This window comes from Anopheles gambiae, chromosome 3 (assembly GCF_943734735.2).
Source record: "Anopheles gambiae chromosome 3, idAnoGambNW_F1_1, whole genome shotgun sequence".
Classification (NCBI taxonomy): domain Eukaryota; kingdom Metazoa; phylum Arthropoda; class Insecta; order Diptera; family Culicidae; genus Anopheles; species Anopheles gambiae.
Window position 1 is genome coordinate 93086134 of NC_064602.1, and position 12158 is coordinate 93098291.

The 12158-nt window shown below is 49.3% G+C and overlaps 2 protein-coding genes across 2 annotated transcripts; both read left to right on the forward strand.

The window, feature by feature from the left end:
* Positions 1–1226: 1226 nt before the first annotated feature.
* On the forward strand, positions 1227–4286 carry LOC1280698 (epoxide hydrolase 3). Its single transcript, XM_320560.5, has 5 exons — positions 1227–1781; positions 1852–1976; positions 2056–2168; positions 3525–3693; positions 3778–4286. The coding sequence occupies exons 1-5, from the start codon at positions 1575–1577 to the stop codon at positions 4184–4186; spliced, it is 1023 nt and encodes a 340-aa protein (XP_320560.4). The 5' UTR covers positions 1227–1574; the 3' UTR covers positions 4187–4286.
* A 1289-nt stretch (positions 4287–5575) lies between these two features.
* On the forward strand, positions 5576–11668 carry LOC133394016 (uncharacterized). The gene is made up of 5 exons (XM_061662226.1): positions 5576–6863; positions 10088–10280; positions 10349–10588; positions 10679–10841; positions 10925–11668. Exons 1-5 carry the CDS (start codon positions 6023–6025, stop codon positions 11072–11074), a joined length of 1587 nt encoding a protein of 528 aa, XP_061518210.1. The 5' UTR covers positions 5576–6022; the 3' UTR covers positions 11075–11668.
* The last annotated feature ends 490 nt before the right edge of the window (positions 11669–12158 follow it).

The following is a 12158-nucleotide window of genomic DNA, read 5'->3' on the forward strand; positions in this document are numbered from 1 at the left end:
TGTGGGAAAGATGATTGAGAATCGAACATCATCTTTGACTAGCTTCTCTTTATGTTAGACCGATGAATCGCTTTGATTAACTTTTTCATACAGAATGTGGACAGTTTTTTAAATGTCAAATGATATTTAATATTCAAATTTAAGTTAAATTAGAGGGAAATTGTTTTATCTATTTCATTCCTTTCCAGAAGAAAAGATTAAAAATTATTAATTAAAATCTTAAACCACAATAAAAGCAGTCAATCCTGCCCAAATGCTCTAATTAACCATAAGCGTAAGAGATAGTACTTTTTTGTCTTATCGTAAGTAATGAATTACCTTATTTTTGCGTTTCAGATCATACTTTTTCCCTTTTGTTTATGATAGCTCTATTCCCACTTGAGCTCTATTTCCTAGCAAATAAGACTGTTCCATCGATTCATGTTAATGCTCCAAACCATTTCCTTTACCCAGTCCGTACTTTTAACCGCACAATCACACTCCAACCGTAGCCACTAGCCACAGCTAATTCACTTTTTCACTCTCCGGCCACCCTGCCATCTCACTTATGGCGGGAAATCGCAAATGCAGCTAGCTGCATCAGCTGCACACAATCATCATCGATCGATCGTCAGCCGGGCGGATTTTGCCGGCCGTTAGAAATACCGTTCGAGCATCCCTGACGTAAGGTCACGATATGACAATCATGCTCATCTTCCCATCGCCAGCATGATGCTGGTTGGCTACTACCAACCGCGAGCACTGTAATTACAATGGTGGTGAGCCATCGCGAGAAAGAGAGAGAGCGAGAGACAGGGCGGTTTATATCCCACCGAAGGGGTCGGACGTAATTTAGTTTGCGCGAGTAGCGATATGTGAGTGACGAGGTGAATTTGCCTTCTCTTAACCGCCGTTGCGCTTCACCCATACAACAATAACTTCAATTGTATCGTTGACTGTCGATACAGTAAGTGGTGCAAAAATAGCATAGGTCTTACATTAAAAAAATATGAATAGAAAATATGAATAATAATATTAGCTCTTATGCAATGTACATTCGAACAAATCAGCAAAATATGTAATTTAATACGAATGATGCTAAAACATAATTAACAAAAAAAGAGTATAAAATCGAACAGCATCCGCCTTCCCGGCCTAGAATGTAAGGCCGCCGACTCATTAGCATACGCGATGCCTAATTTATTCTAGCGTCTTTTGATCCATAAAAACCCTTACACGCACGCAAAACGAGTTCCACGTGCTCGCCTACCAACGCGCTCGCTTCAGTTAGCGCTCACTGTAGGAGGGGTTCATTCCCTCGACAGCGTGTCGCGGTCCCACTACAACACAATCGCGCCGCTGCCCTTATCGCACACGGCTTGGTGCGGGACCGGGCGGGAAGAGAGCAATCGAAAGCGGCGTCTGTGTTCGAGACTCGCAGCAGATTTGCCGTTTGCGCTCGCGCAGTGCGTCGCCGCGGTCCGCGTACATCACACACATCGCGCAGAAAGTGTCGTATGCCGCTTGTGCGGATTGTGTGAACAAGTAAGTTGGTCCCCAATCCGAATCCCGGCCGGGTGCGTTCGTGTGGCACGATGATCCAGTACTACGTCCGCGAGTCGATCCAGTTTGTGGTGTCGTACGCCCTGTGTCTGTTCTACAGCTGCCGGGTGCTGTTCGGTCTGCTGGTGCTACTCATCACCAAACCGCACACCAAATTTTGGGCCACAAAGGAGCGGCCCGCGCCGCCGGAATGTTTGCGCAATCACGAGTACGGCACCGATAAGTACCAGAATGCGAACGTAAGTAACCTTGAGCGTGTGAGTTGGAACGATCGATGAATCTTACGTTGACTGCTTTCGGACCCCGCAGGGCATACGGATACATTTCGTGGAGAATGGAGATCGCAGCAAACCGCTCATGGTGCTCGTGCACGGCTTTCCCGAGTTTTGGTTCTCGTGGCGCCATCAGCTGAAGGAGTTCGCCAAAGATTACTGGTAGGTGGTTCACCGGCACCACAAGCTCCCGATCTTGGTTTAATGAAGTGAATTTCACCGATCGCGACTTTGTTCTCAGGGTGGTGGCGTTGGATATGCGCGGGTACGGTGACACCGAGAAGCCCCAGTACCAGTACGCCTATCGGATCGACAACATGACCGAGGACATCCGGTGCCTGGTGCGACAGTTAGGTAAGTCGAACAGGCGCTAAGTGATTGACGATACTGTTACCTGGCCAAAGTTCGGCACCGTTGTGCATGACATGCATATTACGAATGATGCCACATACACACACAGGTCCGTGATAAGCCACGCTTCCCATAGATAATGGAGAGACCCGGGGCGCACTACCGCGCAGCTGATTCGTGGTTGATCATTTGCGCGCACCACCCTCTCTGGTGCGCGCGCGCGCTCGCGTCCGTCGCCTAGTGATTGTGAAATACAACACGATGACGTTGCCATTGGTGACAGACGGAACCGGCTTCCGATTGGATTGGAGTCGGGCGTTGAACGGGACCGTCGCGGTTTTGTTTACACGTTGTGTGAGCAAAGAGTGGAGTCGTTTTGGCGCTGAGCCTGGGACATTATGCAACAGTCAATAGTGATGATGTTCATGTATTGTTTTGGTTGCTGTTGTTGCTGTTTGTTGTGATCTTCCAACAGTTTTTGGACAGCCGACATTAGTGTGGGCATGATAATTTGGTTTCGTTGGTGTTGATTTTAAAGGTGTGATTGGAAACTATTTGGAGGACTTATTTGCTTGCCACAGCGAATGGAGATACCTTTTTAAACCAAAGAAAGGGAGATAGAGAGAGAGAGAGAGAGAGAGAGAGAGATATATATAGAGAGAGAGAGAGAGATAAAAAGCAGTAACAGAGTTTGTACATGTTAACAGCTGTTACCGTTACTCCTGAATCCCACGGGGAGTAATCAATTTCGTAACAAAATACGCCTCTGATCGAGTTTCAGTTTGAAACTTAGCTCTTGGACAACTGTTTCCAAGAGCCGGAAGGACAAAAATCATTAAATTGATCGTTTAACCTTCACCTTGGGCCGTTGCGGATGCCAACAAATCTATACAAACTAGCTGGGGACAGATTGAATAGACGCTAAGCCCTTGCGAGCGATAAGGTTGATGGATGGAGGGGGGTTAGGCCCACGATTCACCATCGATTACCTGCTGCTGACCCACTGGCAGCGCCGGCTAGTTGCCCATTTTTATCGCAGTGACCATTCGCTGCCAAGGCCGTGAGTCACCGCCGAAGTTACATGAATGCGCAACTATCCGCGGATGGGATCTCTGCGTATGGGGGTTTTCAGCGAGGTGGCTTTAAAGCGTGTACTATCGGTCTATGGAATAGGCTCTTAGATTTTAATAGATATTAGTTAAAGACTGAAGGCTACATCTGAGCGTCATTGGAGTCGATGGGGTAGGTCACAAGAGTCGTAAAAATGGTGCCATGGGTGAAGCATACCTTCCAGACATGACTTACTGGGCAAGATCTTGCGAAGCAACTAACTAACACGGCCACTGTTTCTTGTCAAAGGTCGTCAAAAGTTTACCCTCGTTGCGCACGACTGGGGCGCAGTGATTGGATGGCACTTCATCACCAAGCACATGGAGATGGTCGATCGGTACATCATGATGGACGCACCCTCGCAGAAGATTGCCCGGAAGCTGTTCTCCACCAGCAAAACCCAGTTCAAGATGTCCTGGTAAGTAGCGCTTGTGGTGCTCCATCGTCATCCTTAAACCCTAGCAACTCCTAATCCCTCTCTCCTTAATCTCCTCTTCTCAAGGTACATCTTCTTCTACCAAATGCCCTGGCTGCCGGAGTTCTTCGTGCGTCTGATGGACTTCCACCTGTTCGAGGTGGTGTTCCGCCACCACGGTGGGCCGGACGTGATCGAGGCGTTCAAGTACACGTTCTCCAAACCGCACGGCATGACGTACCCGATCAACTACTATCGCCAGAATTTCCGCTTCTTCACGAGGCGGCAGATGCCACCGCGGCCGAAAACGTTCGCTCCCGGGCTGTACCTGATCGGCGAGAAGGATCTGTACATCTCGAAGGAGTCGGGACCGCTGATGCAGCAGGAGTTTGAGAATCTGGAGTTCCGTGTCGTGCCCGGTGTTGATCACTTCCTGCAGCAGCACAACCCGGAGCTGGTCAACCAGGTCATGCGAGAATTTCTGTCCAAGAGCTAAGCTCTGTGTTGCTCAATGTGAGGGCTTTGGGGGGTTTTCTTTGTAGTGGTTTTTTTTTAAAATAGAATAAAAAAATACTGCTAAGAAAGATATAATGTAACTTTTGGTCCGTTTTTTAATGCTGTTCCTTTAGAAATAACTCCTTCTAGGCTCTCCCCAGTGAACGCGTTTATTTCCACCGGCATTTTACTGCCGGCAAAGATGGAAAAAGCTGATATGTACACACACACACAACACGCTCACATTCTGCCGCAGTGTGAAAATGATTAACCATGACGCGTGGGCTGGGTGGGTGGCTGGAACCTGGGGCGAAAAAGTTCACACGATTTCCGAAACATGGTGCACGAACGGAGAACAACAAAGACAAGATTCCCACGATGTAAGTGCGGTTTCCCCATCCCCACTTTTAGCCGAATCATCCACCTTATCCCCCACTCCTCTCGCCACACCGGATCCACCGGATGGCCAACTGCTGTGGCTGTTAACGATGGAGCTTGTCTCGGTCACGTCCGAGCCGCGATTGACGTCATCAGCCGAAGCTGACGTCATACGGGACGAAAGGACTCACTTCAGCTGCATGCTGCTGCAGCCCTGCCGAGTGTCCCTTTTCCTCTTTCTAACACACACAAAGGTACCGAAAGTCACAGATTGAATGGGCTGAGCAGGGCAGGCGGGTTGGGGTGAGAACACTCTCCGGTTTTTACTACGGTTCATTCATTCGATTCTGCCCGGGTCTTTATGCATAGCGCACTACAGCAAGAAGCGCCAGTGCTGAGTCAGGACTTGAAGAACCCCGAGGAAGGACTCGAAGCATGGGGGAAGTCAGCAAGACGCTGCAGTTATGCTGGAGCAGCAAAACGACCCTATCATGCAGAGGAGGCAAGACAGAAACAAGTCGAAATGTTACGTCCGTTGCGTTCGTGTACTCCAAAGTTCTTGGAAAGTAAAGGAAACATCAAAAACCAAACAAACAAAGCTATTTCATTAGATCATAGTAGCTCTGCTGCCTCGATAGTAAAATGCGCTCTGTCACTCTCCATAGTAACGGTAGGTAGCGCGCGCTACAAATGCCTTTTTGGTATCTTCGCCACCTGGAGGGGGAAGCCGTCCGAGACTTCTTCAGCATTTGCGCGTTCAGCAAACGTCACCACGTCAGCGCCATTATCCTTTTACCACTACACATCGAAGGAGAAGGATGGCAAACGTATTGATAGCTTCCAAACACACGGGTTGTGGGAAGGGAACATGGACATGGGCACAGGGTGGCGTTGTTTTCGTTTCGCCCTGCTAGGCACGCGGATCGATAGCGCCTCGGTTGTTGTGTGAGTGCACCAAAGGATTGGTGCGCAGTGCGCATGGCCGAAGCAACTGGCATCCGACGAAGTCAGCACTACGCAATAGTTGCACACACTGGCCGACGACACGACGACCACGAGTTGTTGTAATCGCAAAGCAGGACCATTTTCGCCTGGCCAAGCGAACAGAAGGTTCTGACAGTCGATTCCGGACAGTGTACCAGCAGTGCACACAGTACGCGACTCAGAGACAGAGAGTGCGGGTGGCTTCAGGTCCCGACAGGTTCCCCTCGTTTCCTTTCCCTTGTGCTCCCTTTTTTGAGTGTGTGTGTGTGTTGGTTTTCCGATTTGTCTGCCCACTCGTCCCTGTTCAGTGATGCAACCACGGAACGCTGGCCTAGCTTGTGCTGGATGTTGAGAGTGGGCGCCCATACCAATCCGAAAGACCTCTGCTCCGTGTGTCCTGGTGTTCCGTGTTTCCACAGTGCTGGTTTGGGTGTTTGTTGTGGTCAATAGCCCTCTTCCACCGTGGCCGTGAGCGATGGAGACGACGGCACGCGTTCACCAGCCGAAGGCTGGCAGCTCGAGCTCGAGGCATCGGAGTTCCCGTGCAAGGCGCAGTGCGACTCCCCAACGGTTGGAGCAGTTGGAGCAGTCGGAGGCGCGTGGGATAGATGATGTGTCCTCCCAGCAGTCGCCCGACCAGGAGATGGCTATGGCTGACGGAACATCTAAAAATAGAACCACCGCTGCATCTCGCACCGTACGTCGACCGGACACACCGGAGCACAGTGGAGCGAGCAGCACTACAACGAATGCGAGCGGCAGCGTCACGGGAATGACCGTGCCCGATAGTGGTGCACTGTCGCGGGTGTCCCAAACGCCACGCAGCAACTCCCCTGCCATCGTAACGACCGAGCTAGTGGCGGAACAAGCGCCGCCAGTCGCTAGTGAGGAGCCGGCAGCGGGCCCGCCGGCCGACAAGCTGCAGAAGGGCATCCTCGGCTACATGGACCGCCAGCTGAAGGTGCAGTCGCTGTCCGATCCGCAGAAGAGCCCGGCCCAGCGCAGCACCCGCAGCAGCACCCGGAGCAGCAACCTGGAGAAGAGCCCGCGGCGAAAGCGCAGCAAGTCGGAGTCGCGTCGGCGCCGGGAGCGCAAGATACTGGCCGCGGGCGAGATGGAGGTCCGGCAGGCGAACGAAACGCTGATGCGCTACCTGAAGCAGTGCTCGGACTTTAACGATGCGTCCCTGTCGGGCGATCTGGAGATACCGGAACCGCTCGAGGATCGGCGCGTCCACCGGAAGACGAAGTCGCAGCGGGAGCGAAAGCAGCACCAGCCGCAGCAGCCGGACCACCGGTCAGGTGGCAGGACCCACGGTAGGTACCATTGCGTCGTTTGTCCAAAACCCGGAAAAAGTCTCGTGCGGCGTAAAGGAATGGAGAGAAAGAGAGCGAGAGAGAGAGAGAGTGAAGGAGAGCGTTACCGTTGGGCTATAATTAGAACCGTTCGACCGTTTTTTTGTTGGGTTTGTTAGGATGTTTACAGGCAGGTCAGCCGGACCCTGGTTACCAAGGAAAAGCGGCTGCCGGACGGAGAAAGGGAGAGAGAGAAAACGAGTGAGCGAAAGAGAGCGAACGAACCAACAGGGCGTTTTGTGTTGGCGGCACCTCGATTTCGATTTTCCAACAGTGATGTACAGGCGCGTGTGTGTGTGTGTGTGAAGGTAGAACCACACAGTGCCCTTAGCTTGGACGGGCAAAGAAGACGCCTCCCAGTAAAGGCCTGAGTGGTAATTCGGGATTTTCTTCGCAGCACGCGCGTGGGTGTGCGCGGATCTGGGTTTCTTGGAATTCTATTAATACGCCGCCACTTCGCTAAGATTCGTCGAGCGTTGGAAACAGAGAGGCGTAGGCTGCTCTAGCACGGAATTCCTGATTTATTGCGTATTAGTAAACACAACAAAGCGTCGTCTTGTACGGATTCTTCAATGTTGATTTTCCCAAGGAGCACTAGATTACTCGTAACCGTGTTGCGGTCTTTATTAGATTAGGCACATTAGGAAATCGCAGACACGCGAGCCTTGGTTTTGGGCTGCTTTGGTGGGTGACCTTTGGTCACGTAATACAAATTACAGCAGCAACTTCCTCAGACAAGATTTTTTGCGTCGTTTTGTTGTGTGGGATATTGGATAACGCTCTCAAGTTGATTACAATTTCATGTGCTACCAAATATCTTTCATTTTTTGAAGAATCCTGAAGTATCCAGAAAACCTGGAATTCTAAAAAAACCGGCTATATCCGGATGAAAGAGCCAATGGCAATGGTGGTCTGGCAAATGCGTTAGCAAATCGATAGGAGACCCTTAATCCTGCGGATTTCTGAATCAATCGTCTCTGTTCCTCTGTCCTTTGCTCGCGCCCGCAATATCTATCTGTCACATTTTATCTGACAGAACGCAAACGCTCAATCGAAATGCCATGTTCTCCCCCCTTTCTTTGGGTACGTCATATCGTCTCTGCGGGTTATCCTGCCTTCCCAAATGTCCCGATGCGATGTTGCCTTCCCTTTCATGTGTGTGTGTGTGTGTGTGTGTGTGTGTGTGTGTGTGTGTGTGTGGCGTGGGCGATGTATCCGTGAAAATCTGGGATGCCGGGGAGCACCCCGGGGAGTGTTTCGTGGTGTGGAGTGCGCACGTACCCTTGATGCCGGCTGCTTTCGTTGGGCACCGCTGTCGCAATGACGTCACAACGCCCTACGTTCGCTCGCCCTCTCTATCTCTCTCTTTCTCTCTCTTTTTGACGCTTGGTTAGGGTTTTATCAATATTATTGTGTCGCTCCGTTTTTGTTATTCTTCCATTCAAATAAGAAAAAATAAAACTCAGGGTGGAGTCGGTCCTTCGCCTTCCTCCAGCAGAATCTCTGACCGTCGAGTGCGTCCAAATTTAGCATCTGCCATCGAATGGGGCTTTGGTGCTTTGGTTGCACTGTTCTTTTTTCGGACCACCGGAGGCTCCCTTTTCAATGGCGAGCGGGACAAACAAACTCAGCCTGTGTGTGTGTGTGTTTCGGTACTAAAATAGGCAACAGCGAACACCCAGCCGGTAGGGAGCGAGGAGCGATTCTTCGATTTGATGCCTTTTCCTCGAGTGTGTTATCCTTGGAATGGGCCAATAAATAGAAAGAACGTGACGTTCTCTCAAGAAGATTATGGCTATTTTCGGTTTGAAGGGAGCTTTTGAATGATTCAACGCGTCGCCATTACTTTGCCACACCGTTGCCTGTTGACTTTGGGATCTTGGCGAAATAGAGGCGAGGCGATCTTTTTACCCATCGATGAGCTGGGATGAGACTTTTGTTGGTAAATTGTTCAAGTTTTACCCTTTTGCATTTTAGAACCACTTTTCAGAGACGAGATTTGTGTGTTGACCTTTTCGGGTTTTCCCAGCGAAACATGAGGGCCCCCTCATTGGCAGATCGAAATTCTTTAGACAAGGAGCTTTAGTCCCCTGTTGCTGCGTGTGGAGCAGCAAGGAGCGAAATTTATTGGCCCAACATCTTCACTCCCCCCTGTCACATACAGCCTTTTTTCCCCTTTATCATCTAACTTATCTTTCCCGAGACCGAACATTCGTACACACGATATCTCTCGCTCCCAACGCAATGATAACTGTGTTCCTTGAACTTTAGCCCACTCCGCCCTCACAGACGGTGACCTTTACAAGCTTGGCACAGCAGCACCGTTGACATTTAGCCGCGATCGAAGCTTGGTGGGCACGACGGGTTAGGGCTTAGAGGGTAGGCGATGAAACTGTAAGCTTCGGTGCAGATTCGAGGCAAGAAAAATAATGATCTGACCTATCTTCGGTGCTACCGGCACAAGGGGTATGATAAGCGAAAGGACACAGAACCATGATAAAGAAGGCACACGCCATGATTACGACTTGGCGCGAGACTGTTTTTGTTCCCTCCCCCCATGAACCCCAGGTCGCGGCACGTGAGCATTAGCTGATGGAGGTAATTAATTCCGCTGAAGATATGTGTAGGGGATGTGATGTTCCCCTTCATTCTCCCGAGCTTTCGCAAGGAAAATGAGATTAGCGCGGAAAACTCGTATAAGACGCAAAGCGTCGTTGTTCGCCTCTAAATATGGCACGGCTGTGTGTGTTGCGGTTTACTTTGCACTTCGTATGGCAAGGATTAAGGTTAATCTAAGAACCTAGCTGTGGGCGGTACAACGGATCCTTTGTAGGTAGAAAATCGTTCAAAGATGGTTTCTAATTAAAGAATCGTTTCGGAATTCTTTTGCAGAATAACATATCAGTATGCTGGAAATATTTAGATTCTCAATAAATGCCATAATACTGGGATGGCCCAGTGGTCTATTGTATATATGGGTCGGCTTCTACAATGCCAGACGGTCGTCAATTCTCATCCAAACCGTCCTCCTCAGAATCAAGGACTTGATTTTGTAGTTCTGTGATACTAATAAGTCTCAGAAGCCTGACATGACCACACAACCACAATATATCTTTCTAGTTATTTTCATATGTTTACTATCACGTCTATAATAGTTCTGCGCTCACCTTTCCACCCTTTCTTAGCGGACGATCTGATGAGCTACCATGGCGAGATCTACAATCCCTTCACACCGGTCGTCTCACCGACGACCGAGGCGGCGGCCACGCGTATCGATAAGATGTACATACAGACTGCTAGCGGTTATCGACCCGTTGACAATACCTATTCCTACCACAAGTCTAGGGCACTAATCGGAGGAGACCCGGAAAGCAATAGGTAAGTAATTGGAGCAATTGTTAACAGCGGAAAGACATAACGCTCATCTCTAACGCGCTCTCCTGCAGCCATACGATAAGCACATCGGTACATCTGTCCTGTGCGGTGCAGCGCGTCTGGCATCTTCTCTCGACCGTCTGTCACGGTTTGCTCGGAGGCTTGGCCTTTGCCCATCTGCTGCTGATCTGCACGACCAAGCCGTACGATTGGGTCGATGCCTCGATACACCACTACTCGGCCTTTGCCGAGGTGTACGCCAACACGTTCTACTGTTTGGCCATCGTTTGTATGGTTTCGATATTCGATCGGTAAGTGTAGAAAGGGATGCACAACGGCACGTGCTTTTGCGACTAACGCTTGTGGCAGTTGTACTAATCCGATTTGCTTTACTTTTGTAGAATGGACATTGCGTACGGGGGCGATACGAACATCTCGTTCCGTGCGATCTTCATCATCATGATCTACGTGATGACGATCATACTGAGTCTGTCGGCTGGCACGATGGACGAACGGTTGTATGTTACCGCGTCGCTAAATGTCACCGTATGGGAAGAGGAATTGGTAAGTGAGGAAAATGCCCGAAACGTGGACTTTTGCTTAATACTAATATACTTGATCATCTCTCCGTGCTTCCCAACGAACAGGAAACGAACAAGGTACTAAGTGTGTGGAATGCACTGTCGATCGCCCGAAGTGTCGGTGCCATCTTCGGCTGGCTGATCGTGGGCTTCCTACCGAACCAGGACAATCTGTACGACCAGCTGCTCGAGATGGAAAAGTATCAACTGCAGTAGGAAATTGCAAACGTATCATACACTCCAGCGTGCTGTACATACTACCTGGGCTGGAGGGGACACACAAAGTACTAACCAAGAGTTACTGAACAATAATCACGCTTATGTCACTGTGGTGTGCAGTGAGTCACACAGCCCGTTCGCGTGCGTTCGGGGAGTCGTGAGCTTGCGGGCAAATTTAATGTAGTACATACATACCGTAGTAAGAAGTTGAGGTGCGTATCAGTTAAAAGTATTACCGTTCAGGAAGCTAGCAGGAAGCGGTTGTGGTAGCATTTACGTGCGAAACCAAATCAGGATGTACTGTGGGGTAGAATGTGGCATATTAGCGAGGGATAGTGCAAACTGGGAACGACTGATAATCATTGTTGTGGTGTAATCAAAATGATAGCAATCGTGATGCGGGTGGGGTGGGTGGTAAAAGTGGTTATTTCCACTGGTTCCGCGGTCGAGGCGTTGCAAGATAGCCGGAAGGATATTAGGATATTGAGACAATTAATTAATCTGTAAGCTGTACTGTTATCATACAACCATGTATCACGCTAAGGCGAATGTTCTGATTTCTCGTACACCATAAACGAAAGGGGACATTAATACTGGGCTAAGGTGTATGTGTTTGTCTATGATGAGTAATCGCAATATCACATTTATATGAAGAGATCGGTTGAGTTTAAAACAGATTTCCATGAAATGCTAATAATTTTCATTAAACTTTGTTATATAATTCTAGTCCTGCTATCTGATATACACACTATTGTAAGGAGTAACGGACATTAGACTAGACAACCTGGAGGAATATATTTCTACGCTGAATATTTAGGTCGAATTTATAAATAATCGCTCTTATCAGTGCGGTAGTGATATTAGTTGCTCGACATTGAAATAGGTACTGTATGAGTACGCGATCAATTCCGTGACGGAGCCAAGTCCGCGTACTATCTTTTATCTATCGTACTAACCGGAATAAAAAATGGGTAATTTCGGGATCGCGATCGGATCGAATGCAGTTCCACGAACGGTTTGGGGGTCAGGTCCAGTCCCAGAGCCAATATGAATTCAGAATCATTTCCTGGATAATTATATG

Bases quoted from the DNA above. Each gene is read 5' to 3' on its own strand.
- LOC1280698 (XM_320560.5), top strand. From the start codon at position 1,575: ATGATCCAGTACTACGTCCGCGAGTCGATCCAGTTTGTGGTGTCGTAC. The intron at 1,782-1,851 runs GTAAGTAACCTT...CGGACCCCGCAG, and splicing joins ATAAGTACCAGAATGCGAAC to GGCATACGGATACATTTCGT. The intron at 1,977-2,055 runs GTAGGTGGTTCA...CTTTGTTCTCAG, and splicing joins GAGTTCGCCAAAGATTACTG to GGTGGTGGCGTTGGATATGC.
- LOC133394016 (XM_061662226.1), top strand. From the start codon at position 6,023: ATGGAGACGACGGCACGCGTTCACCAGCCGAAGGCTGGCAGCTCGAGC. The intron at 10,589-10,678 runs GTAAGTGTAGAA...TTACTTTTGTAG, and splicing joins ATGGTTTCGATATTCGATCG to AATGGACATTGCGTACGGGG. The intron at 10,842-10,924 runs GTAAGTGAGGAA...CCCAACGAACAG, and splicing joins CCGTATGGGAAGAGGAATTG to GAAACGAACAAGGTACTAAG.